The sequence below is a fragment of the Bos mutus genome, chromosome 7 (assembly GCF_027580195.1).
Source record: "Bos mutus isolate GX-2022 chromosome 7, NWIPB_WYAK_1.1, whole genome shotgun sequence".
In the NCBI taxonomy this organism is placed as follows: Eukaryota; Metazoa; Chordata; class Mammalia; order Artiodactyla; family Bovidae; genus Bos; species Bos mutus.
Genome location: NC_091623.1, coordinates 83,613,840 through 83,638,037, shown reverse-complemented (window position 1 = coordinate 83,638,037; position 24,198 = coordinate 83,613,840). Strand labels below are relative to the sequence as shown.

General features: G+C 56.6%; 3 protein-coding genes across 12 annotated transcripts; 2 read left to right on the top strand and 1 right to left on the bottom strand.

The window, feature by feature from the left end:
- Positions 1-608: 608 nt before the first annotated feature.
- On the bottom strand, positions 609-5,345 carry REEP6 (receptor accessory protein 6). The gene is made up of 5 exons (XM_005890446.2): positions 5,097-5,345; positions 1,875-1,968; positions 1,646-1,784; positions 1,307-1,475; positions 609-782 (listed from the first exon to the last, which is right to left on the bottom strand). Exons 1-5 carry the CDS (start codon positions 5,209-5,211, stop codon positions 742-744), a joined length of 558 nt encoding a protein of 185 aa, XP_005890508.1. The 5' UTR covers positions 5,212-5,345; the 3' UTR covers positions 609-741.
- A 1,404-nt stretch (positions 5,346-6,749) lies between these two features.
- Positions 6,750-12,886, top strand: PCSK4 (proprotein convertase subtilisin/kexin type 4). Of its 10 annotated transcripts, none has more exons than XM_070374863.1 (15): positions 6,750-6,991; positions 7,208-7,312; positions 8,678-8,770; positions 8,881-8,973; positions 9,058-9,134; positions 9,231-9,319; positions 9,507-9,679; positions 9,772-9,984; positions 10,308-10,408; positions 10,487-10,590; positions 10,664-10,781; positions 11,072-11,281; positions 11,452-11,576; positions 11,910-12,032; positions 12,178-12,886. In XM_070374863.1, exons 1-15 carry the CDS (start codon positions 6,758-6,760, stop codon positions 12,582-12,584), a joined length of 2,265 nt encoding a protein of 754 aa, XP_070230964.1. In that variant the 5' UTR covers positions 6,750-6,757; the 3' UTR covers positions 12,585-12,886. The 10 variants fall into 10 exon arrangements, with proteins under 10 accessions (XP_070230964.1, XP_070230962.1, XP_070230966.1 ...); XM_070374861.1 differs by having other exon boundaries at positions 8,845-8,973; XM_070374865.1 differs by having other exon boundaries at positions 6,750-6,952; positions 8,845-8,973; positions 11,075-11,281; positions 12,178-12,885.
- A 5,480-nt stretch (positions 12,887-18,366) lies between these two features.
- On the top strand, positions 18,367-23,383 carry C7H19orf25 (chromosome 7 C19orf25 homolog). Its single transcript, XM_014476575.2, has 3 exons — positions 18,367-18,503; positions 18,596-18,734; positions 21,945-23,383. The coding sequence occupies exons 2-3, from the start codon at positions 18,605-18,607 to the stop codon at positions 22,169-22,171; spliced, it is 357 nt and encodes a 118-aa protein (XP_014332061.1). The 5' UTR covers positions 18,367-18,503; positions 18,596-18,604; the 3' UTR covers positions 22,172-23,383.
- Positions 23,384-24,198: the final 815 nt, after the last annotated feature.

Below are 24,198 nucleotides of genomic sequence, written 5' to 3'. Positions count from 1 at the left end.
CCAGGAAGCCCCTCCCCAGAGCCAGAAGACAGACAGGGGAGATGAGGCTGGTCCAGAGAGCTTTACTGAGCCCTCCCTAGCAGGCCAGGTGCTTCATCCGCCAGCAGTGCTGCAGGCAGCGGAGCCTGTGTCTGTAGTCAGGCCAGCTGTAGGTGACCTCGGTGGTGCACTCTGAGCTGTACTCTGGGGAGGACTCAGGCTGGCAGGAAGCAGGGAGCTCTGGCACCGAGGTGCTGCTGGTGGCCTTTGTCGTGGGCCGTTTCTGGTGCCGTCTGCTGGACTTGGGGGCGGAGGCATCCAGCCCATTGGGCGTATTGTTGGGGGGCTGCGTGGGGGTGGTGGTGCCACTGGGAGACTGCCCGAGGGCGGGGCCCTGGCTGGAGGTGGTGCTGGGCCGATGTGTGGGGCCCGAGGGCCCCTGGGAAGGGCCTGAGGAAGTGGTAGAGGGCCGGGCACGCTGCTGCCCGGGGGCCTGGGGCTGGCTGGAAGAGTTGGCTCGAGATCGGAGCCCACCCCGGGGCTTGCCAGGCAGCTGCGTGCTGGCAGCCGTGGTGGCAGCCACGGCCTGAGGCTGGGCTTGGCCCAGGCTGGTAGAACTCCTGAGGACGGACTTGGCAGGGATCGAGGGGCTGGTGGTGGGCTCTGCTGGTGAGTCAGTGGAGGACTGCGCAGACGACTTGTGCTGTGGCACATCCTCTGTCTCACGGTCCGGTGTGTCTGCGTTCGGGCTGGCTGGGGGCTTTACTTGGCCTTCTGAAGCTGGTTCACGCTTACTTTCCCTGCTGTGGAGAGAGCACGCCAGGGGTAAGTGAGGTGGGTCTGCCTATGCTGAGAGCCCAAGGGCCCGGAGGCCATGCTCAGTCAGTAATACCTGAGCTCAGGCCACTGACGACCAGCATGCGGCCCACCTGAGGGACCGGCAGCCAGCCCTGGCTGGGATAGAGGCAGGTGCAGGCACTCACACACATGCATGTGCACTCACACACGTCTAGGACGCCCCCCTTCCAGGGGTGGGTGCTTACATACAGTCGACTCCGAGGGCAGTGAGGGGCCCACTGCTGTGGCTGCCGGGGTGATGAGAGCCCGGCTGCGGGCCAAGGCCTGCAGGACTGGTTCCCGAGAGCATGGGAGAGAGAGGCGGACAGTGAGATGGGGAGGAGGAGTGCTCGTCAGAGGCAGCAGGGATGCCAGATGGAGGCCAGTCAGAGTCAGGAGGACAGGAGGCAGGAGTGAAGTTGAGTGGGGCGGGGGAAGCCAGGAGACTGAGATCAGACATATGGACACCACTCGCCCTGCATGCACGCACCGTCCTTCGTCATTCCGGCTGCCACGTCCAGGGCCCGCCCGCTGATGTCGCTCACGATGCTGTCCACGGCCTCGTGATGCTTTAGAAACAGAGGACGTATGATGCGATGGTACAGCATATGAGCTCCGTTCCAGGGGCCGGGAGCCATGCAGAACAACAGGAAGGCGCACTATAGGCAGAGGTCAGGAGTCACACTGGGCCTCCTCCATCAGACACCCTTAGGGATGGGCCTGGCCTCCCCCATCAGACACTCTTAGTGATGGACCTGGCTTCCCCCATCAGACACCCCTTTGGGTACCCGCTCCCAAGATAGAGTGGTGTTTCCCGGGTGGTACCAACCTTGCCCGCGTAGTAGAAAGGGAACCAGGACAGGAGTAGATCGCTGAAGAATTCGGCTAGCCCGAACAGGCCGTACACCACCCAGTATGTGAGCCACACAGTGTCGTCCTCTTTGCTTGGGCTCTCGATAGCTTTGATCCTGGGAGAGGCATGGCAGGGTCAGAGGCTGCCCAGAGAGTGCCTCGGCGCGCCACACCCCGCCCCCAGCCCTGCCCCAGCAGGCACTCACGAAGCATATGCGGGGTATGCAAAGCCGATGAGACTGCACAGCAGAGGAGCCCCGTACCCGAACAGAAGATACAGGCTTAGCAGAGTGGCGGCTCCTGCAGACAGAAGGCGGTAGGCGTGGGCTTCGCCTGCTGAGCCTTGACCCCAGCGTCCCCTGGGCCTGGCCCATGCACCCTGCACCATCTCTCCTCCTAGAAGCCTCACAGCCCCTGTAGCACCTGGGTACCCCCATCATGGCTCTGAACCCTGACTCTTGTGTCTGTAATACCCTAATATGTCCATCTCCCCCACAGGACTGCCAGCTCGCCAAGGGCAGGTGGGCACCTCAGGATTGGTCTGTACCAAGTACCTGCCCAGTGTTTATTGAATGAATATGGGATCTCTGCAATTGTAACTATCTCACTCCAGGCCCTATAGGAGTGGCTGAGCCGAAGGGGCTAGAATTTGAATAGAAGTCATGGGAGAAGACAGATTCTTTATCCTGAGTCACCAAGGAATTCTATGGATAGAGGAGCCTGGTGGGTTACAGTCCAGGGGGTTGCAGAGTTAGACAGGACTAAGCGACTAACACTTTCTACTCTCAGTGGGAGAAGAGGCTTCCCAGGTGGCGCAGGTGATAAAGAACCCACCTGACAATGCATATGTAAGAGACATGGGTTTGATCCTTGGGTCAATAGGAACCCACTCCAGTATTCTTGCTTGGGAAATCCCATGGACAGAGCAGCATGGTGGGCTACAGTCCATGGGGTCACAAAGACTGAGACACGACTAAGCAATTAAACAAAAATAACAATGGGAGAAGAACCTGAAAATGAGGCCATTTTGTTGTTAATACTTGATTCCTGGAGAGCGGAGAAAGGCAACAGAGTTTGTAACTTTGATCTTAGTCAAGGGTCTCTTCCCCTTGCTACTGCTGACTCCTGGGGGATCTTGGGCACTGTGGGGCTGGGAGAAGCATCCTTGCCCCCGCTGCTTGATGGTAGGAGCACCCCGAGTCGTGACCACCCGATGTCCCCAGATACTGTCCAGTGTCCCTGGGGGGCAACAGGACCCCCCCCCCATGAGAGCCTTTGTCTTCGTGGCAGGATGCAAAGCATCATTCAGAGTCCCTCAGATGGAGAACTCTCACCCACTATGAGACCCCTAGTGAGTGTCTCTTGCTTGGAGCCTCAGTTTCCCCATCTGTCAATGGGGCAGTAGTGGCCCAGTTTCTGAGGGTTGGTGTGGGGGTAACTAAATAAGATAGAAGAGGGGACCCCTCCCTACACAGTGAGCCCCTATGGTGGTCCAAACACACTCCGAGCAATGAGGGTTCAGAGGACATAGCGGGGCGGGGGGTGGGAACCACAAGTGTTAGCCACTCTGAAATCAGAATGGTTGCTGTTGCATTTATTAAGCTCTTGTATGCAGGGCTCTACCCTCCCCCTGTTCTATCTCATTCAACAGCCAGGATGAAACAGAAGCTGGCGGGCGGAGGGTGGGGCGGTGGGGGTGAGGCTCACACTAGGTCACTTGGGGAGCCTCTGATTTCTGGGAGCACTTACAACCCCTCCCCCACCTCCAGGCTGTTATCTGCAGAGAGAAACAGAGGCCACCAGTGGACCAGAGGGCAGAGTTCCCTTCCCCCTCCCCCCCCACCTGTGTTAGCCTTTATCCCTGGGGTCTGGCGTCAGGAGAGGAATGGAGGAATCCCTGGCTGGCCCGAGGCAGCCTGCTCACTGCTTCCTCTGGGTTTCCTCCTCTGGTAGCTGGGAGGGGAGGAGGGTTTAGACAATCTCAGGCAAGTGGGGCCTGAGGGTTTCTACATCTGGGAAAGGGGGTTGGGGAGTGGCACTCCTTCCCTGGAGATTGCTAGTTGGGGAGCAGTAGCTCTCCCAGGGCCCCCCTTCCCTCAATCCGGATTTCTGCAGCCTCAGCAACAGGAAGATGACCTGGGGCATGGGCGGGGGTGATCCCCGAGATCAGCAGCAGATGGAGTGGGGGGGTGCTCCAGACAGGGCAGATTGCAGGGGCAGCCTCCCATGCAGCCCCTACTGCTCTGGGCCGTTTTTCTGCCCTGTGACCCCCAGACTCCTCAGCAGGCCTCTCCCAACGGGCCCCTCCCCAGTGCTCTATGACCTAAATTCCCCACCCACTGGTGACAGGGATGTGGAAAGCCAGGCAGGGGATAAAGGGCTTGCTCCCAGGGGAGGTCCCTGGCTGACCGGACACGGGTTGGGCACCAGCAACCTGGAGGGACAGGTTTGGATTCTTCCTTGGGCTGCCTGGCATTACAATCCCCCAGCTGATGCGGAAACAGGAGGAAAGCAGACTCTCGGGATCTGTACACAGGTTCTTAAAACACATTGGCACGTCCTCACCCAGAGCCGCACCCCAGTGTCCGAACTAACTGTCCCGAGACTCATTCTAGGCGGGCTTCTTGGAAGAGGTGGCAGAAGGGGGTTGGGTCAGAAGCACCAAAAAATAGGGGCGGTACTTAAAGGGACTGGACAGTTTCAGAGAATGGCAGAGGCCACCCAAGGTCACTGAGGAGGAAAGGCAGGGGAGGGACTGGAATGGAAGTGACAATCAGGGGTGACTGGACCCTCTCCATGGGCCCCAGCCAACGTTTCTGCAAGCCCACCGCAGCAGTCAAACAATCCAGCTCAGGGTAGGGCAGAGTGAGAGGGCAGGCCAAGGGGTAGAGCTTGGGGTGGGGTGATTCTAGCAGGAAAACCTCGGGAGGGGAGGTGGGAGTGACGCTTCCCCTCCTGGTCTGGAGCATCCCCTGGGAAAACGGGAAGATCTCTACACTTGCTTCCAGGCTACAGTCCATCTGGGAAGAGGGTGGCGAGACTGGCAGGGCATTGCTACCTACCTGCCCTCTCCTCCCCCGGGACCAGAAGAACAACCGGAAGAACCGGACTTCTGCCTGGAGGGCACCCAGGGCCAGGAGGGAGGAGGGGGCAAAGGACGGCTGCAGGGCCAAGAGGGGGTTGGTCCTCGACTGAGGTCGCACGGCGGGGTCGAGAAGAGACTGCGGCCAGAACCAAGGTCCTGGTCCACGACCCCTCCCCAGGATCTCGGTCTCCTCGCTGGTCTGTGGGAGCGCCCCGCCGCCTGAGTTGGAACCCGCAGCAGGGGCGGCAGGAAGGGAGAGGTCCGAGGCCCCGATAGCCCAGGGCTTCACTGTGCCTGTCGGCAAAATGGGCGGCACTCCCAAGCGCTGCCCTCGACGGCTCACCCGTGGCCAAGTACCGCTTGTCGACACCTGTCTTGGCTTCGAGTGCCCCTAGCGCTTCGGTGGCCAAATTCCTCTGTTCCAGAAAGCGCTCGAAGCGCTGGCGCAGGCCGTCCATGGCACTTGGGCGCCCGGGACTGGCAGCTTGAACTCGACCGTCTCCCCGCGCACCGGCTAGACTGCTTGCGCGCCGCCTTCCTTCGGCGCGAACCGCACCGCTCAACTCCCGGACGGGTCTCCGCCCCCGGGCTGGTTTCCGCCTCCTGCCCTCCGCTCTGGCCAATGGGAGGGCAGGGCGGACAAAGGAGGTGGGGCCTGCCCCGTCTCCTCCGCCGCATTGCCCTCTGGAGGGCCGCGGCAGCCGCAGCCGCGACTTTGGAGGAAGGGGGCGGGGCACGGTGACTGAGGACACCGATTGGCTGAGCGGGAGGGGGACGTAGCTGATTGGAGGGGCGGGGTCATGGCCGGGGGATTATTGGCTGAGCGGTTGTGGGTGGAGCTGGGGCGGAGAGAAGAGTGCTGGGGAGGCGGAGCTGGTGGGCGGGGCTGGAGAAAGTTCAGAGCTGACTGGAGAAACAAGAAGATATTTATTAGGGAAAACAGAGGGGAAGTGGGGCCGAACATAAAGGAGGAGGGACAGAATCGGAAAAGCGGTGCTTCAGTTCAGTTCAGTCGCTCAGTCGTGTCCGACTCTGCGACCCCATGGACTGCAGCACGCCAGGCCTCCTTGTCCATCACCAACTCCCGGAGCTTACTCAAACTCATGTCCATCGAGTCGGTGATGCCATCCAACCATCTCATCCTCTGTCATGCCCTTCTCCTGCCTTCAATCTTTTCCAGCATCAGGGTCTTTTCCAATAAGCCAGTTCTTTGCATCAGGTGGCCAAAGTATTGGAGTTTCAGCTTCAACATCAGTCCTTTCAATGAATACTCAGGTCTGATTTCCTTTAGGATTGACTGGTTTGATCTCCTTGAAGTCTAAGGGAGTCTTCTCCAACACCACAGTTCAAAAGCATCAATTCTTTGGCGCTCAGCTTTCTTTATAGTCCAACTCTCACATCCACACATGACTACTGGAAAAACCATAGCTTTGACTAGATGGACCTTTGTCAGCAAAGTAATGTCTCTTTTTTAATATGCTGTCTAGGTTGGTCATAGCTTTTCTTCCAAGGAGGAAGCGTCTTTTAATTTCATGATTGCAGTCACCATCTGCACTGATTTTGGAGCCCAAGAACACGGGGCTAAATATAGGAGGCGGGGTTTATTCAAAAGCGCAATTCTGGTTGGATTAGGAAGGAGGCAAGGCTTATTCTAGGGGTAGGGGTGTATATGAAGTGGGCGGGGCCAATATGGGGCGGGGTCAATTATAGCAACAGTGAACTCGCTCCTCTAGGTCAGAAGAATTGCGGGTCTTTGTACAAATGGGGAGACTGAAGCTCCAGAGGGTTTGAGTCTACAGAAGACCGGTCTGAGCATGTGTTTCCCCCACACTTCTATTAGAGCTTTGCGCCCTTCCAGTGGGGGAGCCGCAAGGCTCCCTGGGAGTTGAAGCTTTTCAGGGGTTGCTATGGCGCCGGGGGCTGGGCGGGCGCTTGGGCCGTCTTGGCGGTTTGGCCAGGAGGAGGGGCTTTCTGAGGCCCCGCCCCGGCCCCGCCCCCGCCGCCATGCGGCCCGCCCGTACTGCGCTCTGTCTGCGCCTGACCTTGGCCCTGGGCCTGGCGCTCGTTGGCCCCATGGCTGTGGGGTGGGCCTCGGCCCGGGTCCCCATCTATGTCAGCAGCTGGGCAGTGCGGGTGTCCCAGGGTTACCAGGAGGTCGATCGCCTGGCGCGCAAATTCGGCTTCGTCAACTTTGGGCAGGTGGGCGGGACCCAGATTGACGGGAGGAGGCGGGAAGATGTAAGAAGGGGACCCAGATCTCTGCAGATGGGAGGGGGGCCCCTTGTTCCCCATATATCAAGGACCCCCAGCTCACCCCTGCCTTGTCTAACTTCAGATTCTGGGGCCCCCAGAGGCCACCTGGTTGGGGGAAGATGTAAGAAGGGGACTGGCCCCGGCCTGAGAAGAGCTCCATCAGGGGAACCAGGTCTCAGCCATGCTCCCCTTCATTCCCAGATTTTCCCTGACGGGCAGTATTTCCATCTGCGGCACCGGGGCGTGGTCCAGCAGTCCCTGACCCCGCACTGGGGCCACCGCCTGCGCCTAAAGAAAGACCCTAAGGTGAGCCTGGCCTTCCCTCAAAGTTTTCTGCCACCTCCTATTATCCTTGTAATTGTAATGAGTGGCTGTGTGACCTTGGGCAAGTCACCAGCTCTCTCTGAGTCTTGGTATCGATTTGGCTCCCTAGTCTACAGTGGGGAGCCAGATGGGGAAGATCTGTGGAGAGCAACAGATAACGTGTGAGTGCAGCACTCATCCCAGGGCCTGGTGCCCTGTCAGCATTTCTTGTCACCCCCCTTCTCTCCTGCATCTCACCCAGAAAGATCAAGGTCCCCAGGTATAAAGAGGCCGGCCTAGGGGACTGATTCACAAGAGTCAGCCTGAAACCCGCCAGGAGCACTGGTACCAAGAGAAGAGGCTGGTTGGAGATGTGGTCTTGATAGAGGCCAGGTCTGGCTGATGGGTTGGGTGTGGGGGGCAGAGAAAAATTCAGGGGCAGCTTCCATGTCTGGAGCTAAGCAAATGGGCAGAAGATGGACCTGATTGCTGAGATAGAGGTGGGAGGGGGAACATGAGCCAGTTTGGGCAGAGGTTGGGAGTAGAACAAGGAAAAGGGGGAAAGGGTAAAGGTCTGAAGAAGAGTGGCCCGAGGCAGGCAGAAGGGCATGTGCAAAGGCCCTGGGTGCAGCAGCCACTGTGGTTGCAGCAGAGGAAGGCTGGTGGGGGCCAGACAGGCAGGGGGCCTCTTGGGCTTCAGAGAGGGTGGGGCAGGAGGGCTCATAGACAGTGATGCTGCAGAATGCCTAGAATGAGTTGCAGAGAGGTGGCGGGGATGGGGCAGCTAGATGACCAGGCAGGAGGTGGGTATGGCCATACAGGTGTGTCCTGCACCTGGAAGAGTGTGGTCGAGAGAAGTGGACGCTGCAAGGGGAGATGGACGTGTCTTGGGGAGAGGGATTCTAGAATGTGGACAGAGGCAGAGTGAGCCACAGTGGCCCTGGGCAGCAGCTACCACATGTGTGGGGGTCCCTTGGGGATGGGTGCTCTGAGGATTTCAGCGTCCTCCCAAGGCAGAGCCTCAGGCACATGGGAACCTCCTAGAGCAGCCCCAGCAAATACAGGGTCCCTGGCTCCATCCTGTATCACATGGGTCCCTGGACAAGTAGGTGACAGCCCAGATACACAGCCTCCTAACCCTCAGCCCCCACACACGTCTGTCCCCCCACCCCGGCAGACCCAGTAAGAGGCCCGCCCAGACCCTGGAATCAGATTTTGGCCTCTTGGCCAAGAATCTGCAGAAGCGCTAAGAGGCAGGGCCCTCTAAAGCATCCTGGTGTGAGGACAGGAAGGTGGGAGTTGGGCAGGCTGCTCGCAGGTCCAGCCCCTCTCACAGTGTGGTCTCCTCTGCCCCCCACCCACCACCAGGTGCAGTGGTTCCAACAGCAGACAGTGCAGAGGCGGGTGAAGCGCTCCCTGGTGGTGCCCACAGACCCCTGGTTCTCCAAGCAGTGGTACATGGTGAGCTGGCTGGGCCGGGCAGCGGGGCCTGGCCATCTCAGAGCCCTCCTGACCCTGGCCCCCGCCTTGCACAGAACAATGAGATGCAGTCAGACCTGAACATCCTGCAGGTCTGGAGCCAGGGGCTGTCGGGCCAGGGTGTCGTGGTCTCTGTCCTGGATGACGGCATCGAGAAAGACCACCCAGACCTCTGGGCCAACTACGTGAGCCTGCAGGGATGGGGTGGGGGCTGCCTCAGGTCTTCCAGCTGGTGGCAGCCCCCTCATGTCTCCACCTACCTCCCCCAGGATCCCCTGGCCAGCTATGACTTCAATGACTACGACCCAGACCCCCAGCCTCGATACACACCCAGTGATGAGAACCGGTAAGCCTGGCATCCCCAGGGGTGTGGGGGCAGCCCCTGGTTCCCTACGAGGAGCCAGGAGGATGTGATGGGCTCCTGTCTCTGCCCTGGTGCCAGGCACGGGACCCGCTGTGCCGGGGAAGTGGCGGCAATGGCAAACAACAGGTTCTGTGGTGCGGGCGTCGCCTACAACACCCGCATTGGAGGTACTCAGACTAGGGGTGGGGAGCCTCCCAGCCTCACGCCCTTGCTGCTGAACGGTGGTGCCAGGGTGCCAGGCCCAGGGTGGAGGAGAACTGAGCACCCCCCATCGTTGACGCCTTCACCCCCAGGCGGGGAGAGCACGGGGCACAGGCAGGGTGTCCAGCGAGGCTGCAGCTGCTGCCCATGCAGGTGTGCGCATGCTGGATGGCACCATCACCGACGTGATTGAGGCCCAGTCGCTGAGCCTGCAGCCACAGCACATCCACATCTACAGCGCCAGCTGGGGCCCCGAGGATGATGGCCGCACGGTGGACGGCCCAGGCATCCTCACCCGAGAAGCCTTCAGGCGTGGAGTGACCAAGGTGAGTGGGTACAAGTCATGGCGGGTCTGGGGCCTACATGTGAGGCTCCCGCCCCACCCCAACTCCCACTTCTGTGCTGGTCCCTCCTGCAGGGCCGAGGCGGGCTGGGCACCCTTTTCATCTGGGCATCAGGCAATGGCGGCCTGCACTATGACAACTGTAACTGCGACGGCTACACCAACAGCATCCACACGCTCTCAGTGGGCAGCACCACCCAGCAGGGCCATGTGCCCTGGTACAGTGAGGCCTGCGCCTCCACACTCACCACCACCTACAGCAGCGGTGTAGCCACGGACCCCCAGATCGTGAGTGCTCCCCCGCCCCCTGCACCCTCCCACGGCCAGACTCCCAAGGCCTCCTGCCTCTGCCTGCCCCACCCAGCCGCCTGTCTCTCACCTTCCCTCCTGTCCCCCAACTGGCCTCCTCCCAGGGCTGCCCCGTTGGCACTTGACACAGAGTGGGGTCCCAGACCATGGGTTGGCACCCCTTCAGGCACCCTCCTGTCTACTCAGTGCCCCAGCCCTGCTGTTGTGCTCTGTGGTGCCTCTTTCTTGAAGCCCTTGGGGCTTTTGAAGCAGGGTGGGGTTTCTACGGGCACTGGTCCCAAACCCTTGTCTGTGACCCCCAGGTCACCACAGACCTGCACCACCAGTGCACGGACAAGCACACGGGGACCTCGGCCTCTGCCCCGCTGGCTGCGGGCATGATCGCTCTGGCTCTGGAGGCCAAGTAGGTGACGGTGGGGTCCCACCAGCCACCTGCGCCCCACAGCGTGGCCCTGGCTCACCCACCCTCGCCCACTCGCAGCCCGCTCTTGACATGGAGGGACATGCAGCATTTGGTGGTCCGGGCGTCCAGGCCCGCGCAGCTGCAGGCGGAGGACTGGAGGACAAACGGCGCTGGGCGCCGAGGTGCGGCAGGGCCGGGCGGGGGGCGGGGCCGCCGCAAGCACAGGGCCGTGACCGCCGGCCCCTCCCCCTGCAGTGAGCCACCACTATGGCTACGGGCTGCTGGACGCTGCGCTGCTGGTGGGCCTGGCTCGCTCCTGGCTGCCCACGCAGCCCCAGAAGAAATGTGTCATTCATATCGTGCACACCCGCACGTGAGCGCGCCCCTCTGCCCGCAGGACGCCTGCATCCAACTCAGCCCTTATGCCCACCTCCCCACAGCTCTTCTCCCTCCTGCCATCTTGCCTATCCCTCCCTCCCCCTACCTGCCACCTCCCCCAGCCCTCCTCCACCTGCTTCTGTACCTGCCTTCTCCCTCCACCTCCCATTGCTACCTGGGGAGTGGACACAGGGAGGCTTGCCCTGAGGTCTCAGTTTACCCATCTGAACAAGGAAAAGGTAGGCTTCAGGATCTGAGCCCAAACTCTGCCTGGCCCCCCACCAGCAGGCCAGCAGGAGAGGCCCTGGCCCCCATCCCCATCCTGCCGGTCATGCACGTGAGGAAGAATGTGTCGGCCTGCGCCGGCCACGCCAACTCCATCCGTTCGCTGGAGCACGTGCAGGTGCAGCTGTCCCTGTCCTACAGCCGCCGTGGGGACCTGGAGATCTCCCTCACCAGCCCCATGGGCACCCGCTCCACCCTCGTGGCCATCAGGTGCAGGGGCAGAGGCCAGCCCTAGGTGCAAACTCTCCCTCCTTCCTGGGTGCCCCTATGGGGAGGAGCCTGAGCACCCCCAGGTCAGGCAGGCTGGACCCCAGCCCTGTCCACATTGGCCATGCTGGTCAGGACTCTGGTTATGAACCCCTCTCACCTGTCTGTCTCAGACCCTTTGACGTCAGCAGCCAAGGCTACAACAACTGGATCTTCATGTCCACCCACTTCTGGGACGAAGACCCTCGGGGCTTGTGGATCCTGGGCCTGGAGAACAAGGGCTACTATTTCAACACAGGTGAGGTCCGGCCGGGTGCTGGCTGGGGCTCCACCCCTACCCACCTTGCAGACTGGAGCCCAGGGCCTCTTTAGCTGCCCCCCCCCCCACCTTACAGGGCTCCCACTGGTCTCCTGGGAGAGACTGAGCAGGCGGAACTGGCACTCAGTAGGTGCTCACTTACCAGCATACACCAGGTGTCTGGTTCCCAGCCCACAGAGGGTATTGGGCAACTCTGCACTGTCTGTGTCCAGGATGGGATGTGGGTGGCAGGGCGGGGGGCCCGGAATGGCATGACCAGGCTGCTGACAGCCTCTCCCGCTCCGCCCCGTACCCACCACGACCCCTGCCCAGGGACGCTGTACCGCTACACGCTGCTGCTCTACGGGACGGCTGAGGACATGACAGCGCGGCCCTCGGGCCCCCAGGTGACCAGCAACGCGTGTGTGCAGAGGGACACAGAGGGGCTGTGCCAGGGTGAGTGCCCGGCGTGGCATGGCCCATTTGCAGGGAGGTGGCAGCAGGGGCAGTGTGCGTGTGCGGCCTGGGGTGGAGGGGCGGGCAGGCCGGGGTGGCAGGTCTCAGCCTCACAGCCCCATGGACGTGTCTGTCCCTCATGCAGAGTGCCACAGCCCCGCCTACATCCTGGGCCACCTTTGCCTCGCCTACTGCCCGCCAAGGTACTTCAACCACACCCAGCAGGCGGTGACCGCTGGACCCGGGCACTCAGCTGTGCCTGCCATGCGGGTCTGCTCCAGCTGCCACTCATCCTGTTACACCTGCCGAGGCAGCTCCCCGCTGGACTGCACTGCCTGCCCTCCACAGTCCATGCTGGACGAGCAGCAGGGCTCCTGCTCGGGCCTCCACCCCGCTGAGGGCCATTCCCACTCCACGGCGACTGCCTGTCCCTACCCCCATGGCCCAGCCCAGGCCGTGGTACTGTCCCTGCTGGCCATGGCATTTGGGACACCCCCTCCTCTGCCATGTTCTCCTCACGGGCTGCCTGCTGCCATGGATGGGACCCCCTAGGACAGGGGGCCACTCCAGTTGCCACTCCAGAGCCCACAGCAGGCTGGAACCCAGAGCCAGCTGACAAGGACAGCCAGCATGCACCTTGCTCAAGCCCTGGTGGGCACCCCCATCCTCCTGTCCAGACTGGCGCCCCATAGGAACCTGCCCCGGGAAGGTCCTGGCAGCCTCGGAGGCACAGGCCAGGGGTGGCCACGTGGGATCCTGCACCCCGGACTTGGCAAGTCAAGGTCAAAGAGAGAGAGAGAAGTCTCATTGCATAGTTTGGGTGGTGTGGGTTGGGGGGGCGGGAACCAGGCGGGGGGCCGATACCCCGATATCCCTTCCCTGTCCCAGAGTGGAGGGAGGGAGAGGTGGAGCAGACGACACGGTCCAGAGTCTCCTCTCGGGCACCTCATCCTCTGACTGTGCAGAATTTGCAAATAAAGGTTGAATAGAAGGTGGAAGTCTGTGGGGTCCTTAGAGCACCACTCTCTTCCCCACGGTGCGATTGCTGTTGGGGGTGGGGGTGTCCCATGCATACCATGTCTATCCCTGGAGAAAGGGTCGGGGTCAGTGGAGTCCAGAGCCCATGTCCTGGGGGGTGGGGGCTGGTGGGCTCCTGAATGACAGCTGTGGCAAAGCCTCTGAGTGCCCTGAAGTGTCCTGGCCTGCTCTTACTGCTCTCCCATCCTTTTTTAATTTAATTTTGGCTGCACTGGGTCTTCATTGCTCCACACAGGCATTCTCTAGTTGCAGTGCGTGGGCTTCTCGTTGTGGTGGCTTCTCTTGCTGTGGAGCACAGGCTTTAGGTGCTCAGGCTTCAGTAGTTGTGGCACATGGGGTTAGTTGCTCCATGGCATGTGTGATCTTCCCGGACCAGGGATTGAACCTGTGTCCCCTGCACTGCAAAGCGGACTCTTAACCACTGGACCACCAGGGAAGTCCCACCTTTGCCACCCTTATGCATGAGTTTCTCTTTAAGGCCGAGAACTAACAAGTGTTATCCACAAATGACAATTGCAGATCTACCCACATGGCCTGTCTACTGGCTTCCAATAATTGCACTTTTCTCTGTTTTTCTGAGGTCCTTGGGAGGCTGAGGGAATCATGAACTGGAGATACAATGCTCTCACTCCCCCAGGCTTCCACTTCCCCATCTGGAAAGTGGGTTCTCCACTTCTCTGGAACTGAAGGAGGATCCCAAAGTGCAGGGAGGGTGGGGCTGGGGTAGGGAGGGCATGGATGGAGCTATTGAGAGTCCTTCCTCTGTCCTCACACACATCTATGGGGTGGGGACACATTCCTCATTGCTTCTGATTTTCAGAGCTGGGAGGCAGTTTCTACAAGGAAGTGGAGGCTGTCCTGGTTGGTTGTGCCTTGACCACAGGCTTCACTTGAACTCCATGGAGTCAGTCCTGGTTTGTTGCAGGAGCCCCAGAGATACTCCTCCCCAGGGACCCTGGGCACCTGCTGAGCCACTAGGCTCAGGTTGGGCAGCCTCAAGCTGGAAAGTAATGGGAATGAGGTCAAGGGCTGAAGCTGGACCCACTGGAAGCAAGAGCAGCAGCCAGCTGCCCTCCGAGTGCAGTCCCAGCCACGCCCCTAGAGTCCCACCCAGTTCAGCCCCTGCTTCCAGAGTTAGCTCCAGGCTGTGAATCCAGAGCCATTCTGGCCTCCCTCTCAGAGCCTCAGTGACCACACTTGTGCAACAGCATTAAACCTGGCACCTACCTCACCAAATACTCTCCAGGATCCAAAGAAGTAGTTTTCTGGCCTGACACATGGTAAGTGCCCAAATCATGCCAGTTTGGGGCAGCCACTTTGGGAAATAGTTCCACAGACAAACATGGAGTTACTGAAGAATTCAGCGATTCCACTCCTAGGCACATGCCCAAGAAAACTAAAGACACATTCACACAAACAACTATGCTAGGAAGTTCACAGCAGTATGATTCACAGCAGTCAAAATGCGGAAGCAGCCTGAATGTCCACTAACGTGGGTGAATGAATAAATGCAGGGTGGTCTCTCCACACCCGGGAGCGTCACACAGCCATGAAAAGGAGAGGAGCACTGACACTCCCAACAACTGCAGATGAACTTCAAGAACACAATGCTCAGTGAGAGAAGCAGCACATAAAAGAACACAGGGTGTGTGATCCTGCTGATGTGAACCGTCCACTGTCTATATATTCCCAAAACAATGACTTGTACACTTTAAACAGACTTTATGGTATTGTAGGCTTCCCTGGTGGCTCAGATGGTAAAGAATCTGGTCACAATGAGGGAGACCCGGGTTCAATCCCTGGGTCCAGAAGATCCCCTTGAATAGGAAATGGCAACCCACTCCAGTATCCTTGCCTGGAGAATTCCGTGGACAGAGGAGCCTGGTAGGCTACAGTCCATGGGACCGCAGAGTCTGATAGACTGAGTGACTAATACTACTACTTGTGGTATGTAAATTGCTTTTTTTTTTTTTTTGACTGTGCCAGGGCAGCTTGTGGGATGTAGGATCTTAGTTCCCCACCTTGGACTGAATCCAAACCCTCGGTAGTGAGAACAAGGAATCCTAACCACTGGTAGGTGGTGGTGGTGGTTTAGCCGTTAAGTCTTCTCCAACTCTTTGAGACCCCAAGGACAGTAGCCCACCAAACTCCTCTGTCCATGGGATTTCCCAGGCAAGAATACTGGAGTTCCTTGCTATTTCCTTCTCCAGGGGATCTTCCTGACCCAAGGATCGAACCTGAGTCTCTTGCACTTCTGGTGGTCTCCTGCATTGCTGGCAGATTCTTTACCACTGAGCCACCAGGGAAGCCCTAACTTACTTTCTATAAAGTTGCTTAAACAGAGAAAAACCTCCCTGGTCTGAGCAGGTCTTCCCACCCTACTTAAGAGGGGTGAAGCCAAAGATCAGTCCCCTCCTAAGGGGAGGGGGTTTTAGAGACTGGAGAGGCAACCATGAGGTGGATTTGGGAGAGCCCAGATGCGAATGCTACACCCCTGGTTACCTCAGTGGGACTGGCACAACTGGCATTTACTGAGTGCTCCCTGTGTGCCCGTCACCTGGTGTGTTCCCATGACAGCCACGTGGGTTGGAGGTCATGTCCCCATTTTGCAGAAAACTTGGCCTCAAATGCCTTGTTCAGTCCAGTTCAGTCGCTCAGTCCTGTCCAAGTCTTTGTGACCCCATGGACTACAGCACACCAGGCTTCCCTGTCCATCACCGACTTCTGGCACTTGCTCAAATTCATGTCCATCAAGTCAGTGATGCCATCCTATCATCTCATCTTCTGTCATCCCCTTCTCCTACTTTCAATCTTTTTCAGCATCAGGGGCTTTTCCAGTGAGTCAGTTTGTTGCATCAGGTGGCCAAAGTATTGGAGTTTCAGCTTCAGCATCTGCCCTTCCAATGAATATTAAGGACTGATTTCCTTTAGGATTGACTGGTTTGACCTCCTTGAAGTCCAAGGGACTCTCAGGAGTCTTCTCCAACACCACAGTTCAAAAACATCAATTCTTTGGTGCTCAGCTTTCTTTATAGTCCAACTCTCACATCCACACATGACTACTGGAAAAACCATAGCTTTGACTAGATGGACCTTTGTCAGCAAAGTAATGTCTCTGCTTTTTAATATGCTGTCTACGTTGGTCATAGTTTTACTTCGAAGGAGCAAGTGTCTTTTAATTTCATGGCTGCAGTCACCATCTGCAGTGATTTTGGAGCCCCCAAAATAAAGTCTCTCACTGTTTACATTGTTTCCTCCATCTATTTGCCATGAATTGATGGGACCAGATGTCATGATCTTCATTTTCTGAATGTTGAGTTTTAAGCCAACTTTTTCACTCTTCTCTTTCACTTTCATCAAGAGGCTCTTTTGTTCTTTGCTTTCTGCCATAAAGGTGGTTTCATCTGTGTATCTGAGGTTATTGATATTTCTCCTGGCAATCTTGATCCCAGCTTGTGCTTCATCCAGCTTGGCATTTAGTATGATGTACTCTGCTGCATATAGGTTAAATAAGCAGTGTGACAATATACAGCCTTGACGTACTCCTTTCCCAATTTGGAACCAGCCTGTTGTTCCATGACTGATTCTAACTGTTACTTCTTGACCTGCATACAGATTTCTCATGAGGTAGGTAAGGTGGTCTGGTATTTCCATCTCTGTAAGAATGTTCCACAGTTTGTTGTAATCCACACAAAGGCTTTGGCGTAGTCAATAAAGCAGAAGTAGATGTTTTTCTGGAAGTCACTTGCTTTTTTGATGATCCAACGGACGTTGGCAATTTGATCTCTAGTTCCTCTGCCTTTTCTATATCCAGCTTGAACATCTGGAAGTTCACGGTTTATGTACTGTTAACCTGTACTGTTGAAGACTGGCTTGGAGGATGCTTTGTTAGGCAGTGAGAGAAGCCAGCATTGGACCAGATGCCCACCCTTTGTGCTTCTAGGCCCTGCGCGAAGAGGCTGATGTCGCTTCCTTCCTCATTATTTAACTTATATGCAGAGTACATCATGAGAAATGCTGGGCTGGAAGAAGCACAAGCTGGAATCAAGACTGCCAGGAGAAATATCAATAACCTCAAACATGCAGATGACACCACCCTTATGGCAGAAAGTGAAGAGGAACTCAAAAGCCTCTTGATGAAAGTGAAAGAGGAGAGTGAAAAAGTTGGCTTAAAGCTCAACATTCAGAAAACTAAGATCATGGCATCTGGTCCCGTCACTTCATGAGAAATACATGGGGAAACAGTGGAAACTGTCAGATTTTATTTTGGGGGGCTCCAAAATCACTGCAGATGGTGACTGCAGCCATGAAATTAAAAGATGCTTACTCTTTGGAAGGAAAGTTATGACCAACCTAGATAGCATATTCAAAAGCAGAGAAATTACTTTGCCAACAAAGGTCCATCTAGTCAAGGCTATGGTTTTTCCAGTGGTCATGTATGGATGTGAGTTGGACTGTGAAGAAAGCTGAGCACTGAAGAATTGATGCTTTTGAACTGTGGTGTTGGAGAAGACTCTTGAGAGTCACTTGGAGTGCAAGGAGATCCGACCAGTCCATTCTAAAGGAAATCGGTCCTGAATATTCATTGGAAGGGCAGATGCTGAAGCTGAAACTCCAATATTTTGGCCACCTCATTAGAAGAGTTGACTCATTGGAAAAGACTCTGATGCTGGGAGGGATTGGGGGCAGGAGGAGAAGGGGACGACAGAGGATGAGATGGCTGAATGGCATCACCGACTCGATGGACATGAGTTTGGGTGAACTCCGGGAGTTGGTGGACAGGGAGGCCTGGCGTGCTGCAATTCATGGGGTCGCAAAGAGTCGGACACGACTGAGCGACTGAACTGAACTGAACCCCACTTCAACTAGCTCAGTCTTGTCCAACTCTTTACGACCTAATGGACTATACAGTCCATGGAATTCTTAATACTGGAGTATTAAGATCCCTTCGCCAGGGGATCTTCCCAACCCAGGGATCAAACCCAGGTTTCCTGCATTGCAGGTGGATTCTTTACCAGCTGAGCCACAAGGGAAGCCCAAGAATACTGGAGTGGGTAGCCTATCCCTTCTCCAGGGGATCTTCCCGACCCAGGAATAGAACTGGGGTCTTCAGCATTACAGCTGGATTCTTTACCAACTGAGCTATCAGAGAAGCCCCACACATTCTGGTCCAGTGGTACCGAAACTCTCTCGGGCGTGGCCCCTTTAAAGGGGGGTTGGCTTCGCGGCGGGCGGGAACCCGAGAAGGCCGGAAGTGCGCATCACGTGCCTATAGGGCGGGCCCGCAGGCGGACCGGAAGCGGAAGTGGCCTCTCGGCAGCTGTGGCGGCCGAGTACCCGCGGCCAGGTGGATCTTCTGCTGGAAACTTATCTTGAGTGGAGCCGGACACTGAAGGCCCAGACCGCGTGCTGTTCCGCCTTGGGAGGATCGAGGCAGGGCCGGCTTCCCCGGGAGCGGGGCTCCGGAGCGTGTGTGGGAGTTTGCCGGGCGGCAGGAACTGCGCGGTCAACGCTCTTTTCTGCAGCCTGCAGGAATGGGCTCCAAGGCCAAGAAGCGCGTGGTGCTGCCCACCCGCCCGGCGCCCCCCACGGTAGAGCAGATCCTGGAGGACGTGCGGGGGGCGCCCGCCGAGGACCCCGTCTTCACTGCACTGGCCCGGGAAGGTAGGGGAAGCCCAGGTCGTGCAGGGGAGGGGCGCTCCGGAGACCCCAGCGAGAAGGGAAGCACCTGGCTGCTTTTGAGACGAACTGGCAGAGTTAAATGGTCAGGACAGAGACTGTCTGGCCCTACAGTACCCAAAATACTTAGGTCTGGCCTTTTGCAGAGAAAGAGTGTCCACCCTTTGCTCAGAAGATAAACGGAGAACATTGACTGCAGGGTCCGACATACAGTTGTAGTCTGAATATTGTGTTCTCTATGAGTTTCGTTTATTCGTTCAACTTTATTGAGAACCTCTTATGGGCCAGGTTCTATTCTAATCACTGAGGTGGTGAGGTAGATCTGAACGTTGAAAGTCCCTGAGACTTCCCTGTCCGTCCAATGCTTAGGACTCTGCGATTCCACTTCAGGGGGCATGGGTTCAATCCCCGGTCGGGGAACTAAGATCTACATACCACGTGGCACAGCCAAGAAAAGGGGGAAAAAAAAAGATGAAAGTGCCTGTCCTCAGGCCATTCTAATGGGTAGAAAGGATCAGTATAAGGCTTGTGGGATGTCAGAAGGTGAGAAACACGTTGGGACTTTTTTGGGGGGTTCGTCTTTGTGTCTTTTTGTTTTTTTTTTTAAATTAAAGTATAGTTGGTTTACAGTGTTAATTTCTGTTTTATAGCAGAGTTACTCAGTTACACATACTCATTCTTTTCCATTATAGTTTATCACAGGATATTGAAAATCCTGTGCTATACAGCAGGACCTTGTTGTTTATCCATCCTGTATATAATAGTTTGCATATGGTTATCCAAAACTCCCAGTCATTCTTTCCACCATCCCGCTTCCCCTTTGTGTTTGTTGTTCAGCCGCTCAGTCGTGTCTTTGTGACCTCATGGACTGCAGAATGCCAAGCTTCCCTGTCCTTCACCATCTCCTGTCCTTCACCATCTCCCGGAGTTTGCTTAAACTCATGTCCATTGAGTTTCTAATGCCATCCAACCATCTGATCCTCTGTTGCCCCTTTCTCCTCTTGCCCAAAATCTTGCCCAGCATCAGAGTCTTTTCCAGTGAGTCAGCTCTTTGCCTCAGGTGACCAAAGTGTTGGAGGTTCAGCATCAGTCCTTCCAGTGTATATTCAGGGTTGATTTCCTTGCTGTCCCTCCCCCTTGGCAACCACAAGTCTTTTCTCTATGTCCGACCCTGTTTCTGTTTCATAGATAAGTTCATTTGCATTATATTTTAGATTCCACAGATAAGTGATATCATACAGTATTTGTCTTTTTCTGACTTCATTTAGTATGGTAATCTCTAGTTGCATCCATGTTGCTGCAAGTGACAATATTTTTGTGCTTTTTCACTGCTGAGTAGTAATCCATTGTGTATATATACACCATATCCTTTTCTTTTCTTACCGTACCTTTTTTATTCCTCTTTATCCATTTATCTGTCGATGGACATTTAGCTTGCTTCCATATCTTGGCTGTTGTAACTAGTGCTGCCTTGAACATTGGGGTGCATGTGTTTTTTTGAATTATGGTTTCATCTGGATATATTTGCACAGGAGTGAGATTGCTGAATCATATGGTACCTCTGTTTTTAGTTTTTTGAAGAACTTCTGTGCTGTTTTCACAGTGGCTGCAATAGCTTATATTCCCACCAACAGTGTAGGAGTGTTCACTGTTCTCTACACTCTCTCCAGCATTTGTTATTTGTAGAGTTTTTTTTTTGTTTTAATATTTATTTATTTGGCTGTGCCAGGTCTTTGTTGTGTCATGCAAACTCTTAATTGCAGCATGTGGGATCTAGTTCCCTGACCAGGGTTTGAACCTTGGCCTCCTGCATTAGGAGCATGGCGTTTTAGCCAGTGGACTACCAGGGAAGTCCTTATTTGTACGGTTTTTAATGATGGCCATACTGACCTGTAGGAGGTGGTACCTCACTGTAGTTTTGATTTGCTTTTCTCTGATAATTAGCAATGCTGAGCATTTTTTCATGTGATTCTTGACCATCTGTATGTCTTCTCTGGAGAAATGTCTATGTAGATCTTTGGCCCATTTTTCAACCGGGTTTTGTTTGTTGATATTGTGTTGTATGAGCTGTTTGCATATTTTGGAAATCAAGCCCTGGTCAGTCACATCATTTGCAGTTATTTTCTCCCAGTCTATAGGCTGTTGGTTTCCTTTGCTGGGCAAAAGCTTGTGAGTTTGATTAGGTCCTATTTGTTTATTTTTGCTTCTATTTCTGTTGCCTTGGGAGACTGACCTAAGAAAGCATAGGTAAGATCCCATGTCCCAGGATGTTACACCTATGGTCTCCTCTAGTTTTATGGTGTCATGTCTTATATTTAAGCCTTTAAGCCATTCTGGGTTTATTTTTGTGTAGGGTATGAGAGAGTGTTCTAATTTCATTGACTTACATGTGGCTGTGGGACAATTTGTTTTTAAATTAAGTAACAGTAAAAATTCTGTTCTTTGCTGCACATGGCCACATTTTACAGGCTCAGGAGACCCTTGTTGCTGCTGCGCTGAGGGGCTCAGCTGGGGACGTTTCTGTTGCCTAGAACGTTGTGTTGGATGGGGCCGCCTGAGGAACCACAGCACCTATTTATCCATAGCCTGCAGCTGGGTCTTTGGCGGCTGCTTGAGCCCCAGCTTAAGGGTCACAGGCCTAGGTCCCCAGCACTTGCAGGTTGGGGCCATGAGGCATGGCCAGTCCTGGGGCCATTCAGGGAGCAGGGAGCTGCCCCTGCCGGCCTGTGTCTGCCTCTGTGTGCACCTGCACTGTCTGGCCTTTCCCACCTTGGTGTCAGGCAGGTGATAAAGTGATCTGTAATCAAATGCAGAGCTTCTGGCCAGTTTGTGGACAAGGGGACCAGGCAGAGCAAGGAGGACCTTGATGTGTGTCCATGTGACCCTGGAGCCTGTGCCTTTTCCGCCCTGACTCCCCTCTTCTCCTGTACCCTTTAGGAAGTGTGGTCACTGGGAAGTGTGCATCCTGGCCTCTTCCCACCCCACTGAGTGCTCAGAGTGCTGGTGAGAGCCATTCTGCTCCGTGATCAGGGTCAGAGTTCTTTCCAGGAGCCAGGGCCCACCCTTTGGAGGGACTGTGGTTCAGTGGAGTCCAGCCTTTCCTGTGACCTGTCCCCTCCAGTCCATTGTTTTCTCTGGAGGGTAAACTGAGTCCTCTGGTTAACGGGCAGTGATGCTGCCGTGTCCTATCCATAGACCCCCTGGGCCCCTCTGGGAGAACCGAGGACGCCGAAGCCCAGCGAGAGCAGCTCTACTTCCAGAGCCGGATCTATGTGGCTATGAACCAGCGGCTGCAGCAGGCGGGTGCCCAGTTGGAGCAGAAGCGTGCAGACCTGCAGCAGGCGGGCGAGGAACTGGAGCGGGACATCAGCCAGGTGGGCCACGTGGCTCTGCCCAGCACGGCAGCCGCCTCCTTGGGATAACCTGGCCCACTGGAACCTCGGGTCCTCCACTCAGCATCTGGCCTGGCACACCTCACCTGACATCTGGCCCCTGGGTCCCAGAAGCAGATTTCTGGCTCTCTGTTCTGCGGCCTAGGCAAGCCCTGGCACCCAGAGACTCCAGGGCGCACAGCTTGTCCAGTCAATGTGGGGCCTCACTGTGCATAGACCCCTCCCTGAGGATGGGATCTGGGTTGTGCACAGGCCCCTTGCCCTGAGGAGCACAGACTGGACTTCCTTCGAGGCTCGGGGGCCCAGGGCCGTCAATCCGTCCTCCCCTCCCTTCCTCTGGCAACCCTGTTTCACTGACCAATCAGACTGAGCTGGTGGGACCCACCCTTCTGGTTCTGCCATCTCCATGTGAATTGGTGGGGGCCCAGAGGTTCCAGAAGAGTGTGTGTGTTCAGTGTCCTCCCCAGCCCATGGTGGCTCTGGTTGTGTGAGGAGCAGTGGCCCTCAGGGTGAGTGCCACCTCTCTGGGCCCCTGGCACCCCATCTTGGGCCTGGGCGCTCCCCCAGGGCAGGCTCTCGTCTGTCTGTCACCTGTGGGATGCAGTCACATGGGGGTACCGTGAGAGGAGTGGCAGGCAGTCCCTGCCCCAGCTCTCACCCAGTGTCCTCCCTCCTTCCACCTTCACCTGCAGACAGGTGGGTAGTGGGCCAGGTGAGGACCGTGAAAAGGGCTCTCACCCTAAAAAACCAGTCCCGTGAAGACCAGAGCAGCAGAGGTGATGAGGCCACTGAGTACCTTCGACGACAGTCCCCCCATGGGCCCCTCCTTTTCAGGGTCCCAAAAGTTCAGGGCAGCGCTGGGACCCCGCACAGCAGACAAAGGAGACCTCACATATCCCAGGAGAAAAAGGTGTCTGCTTCACGCCTAGAGACCCTAAAACTGGAAACTTGGGGGCCCAGGTGTTGAGAAAGTGTGGATGCGGCGCCAGAAGAAGCAGTGGACACTGAGCAGCCTCCTCATCCAAGGGAGGGCACTCTTGCACACAACAAACCCTGTGTCAACCTCGAGTACACTTGGTTTTGGGGAGCGAGGCTATGCAGGCAGCACATGGACTCGGATGGAAGGTCTGCAAAGCCCCCTCCTGACCCCCACCCTGCCTCACCCCTCTGGAGACTAAGGTGCAGCCAGTTGGAGCGCGATTCAACAGCTGTTTATTAAAGGTGCAGTGAGACGCCTGGCTCTGCGGCCTCCTTCCGCCAGGTGATGGCTTTACAGGTGGGGGCTTTACAGGTGGGGGCTGTACGTATTTACAGGTGTCCTGTGGCACCTGGGATGGAGACGGCGGGGAGGGAACAAGCCAAGACAACCAGGCTCAGGCTGCGGCAGCGTGGTGAGGTAGTGCCCCAAAGTCAGCACCCAGCTCGCAGTGTCCATCTGCTCCGGGCCGAGGTCTGGCCTGGGTGCCCTGTGTCTCTCGGGTCAGGGCTTCACAGGAGTGTTTGCGGTCCTTGGACTTTGTTCCTCCAAGCTCCGGCCTCAGGCTGATTGTCCAGCGGTGGCCAGCACTGCCTCCTCCAGGAAGCCACTCTAATCAGGACCTCGGGCTCCCACCAGCCCAGCGGCTGCGTGGACCGCTGCTGTGATAGATGGAGGTGGCAGGGTGGGCGCTGGATAGGATGGGATGGCTCGGGCCCTGCCCCTGCCTGTGGAGAGAATGGCAAGGGGCAGCCAACCGGGAGGGTCCTCTGCCCCGTCATGGCAGCCGACCTGCTGAACCCAGAGGTAGCTCCCCACGGCCCACGTGGGGACGCAGGCACACAGCTGCCAGAGCACAGCCTGGGACTCAGTACGGGGGCTTCCACTCCAGGCCCCCACAGCTTGGCAAGCTGGCAGCATTTCTCCATTTCCAGGGGTGGCTCGCCTGTGATGATGGGGTGCAACATTCTGCAGCCCCCACATTTGAGAAGGAGCTCAGAAGGCCACTCCCCCCTTCTGGCTGCTGATAGGATGGGAGCAGCCGTTTGCAGAGGTGTCTTATCCGCCCTGGAGAGGGGCC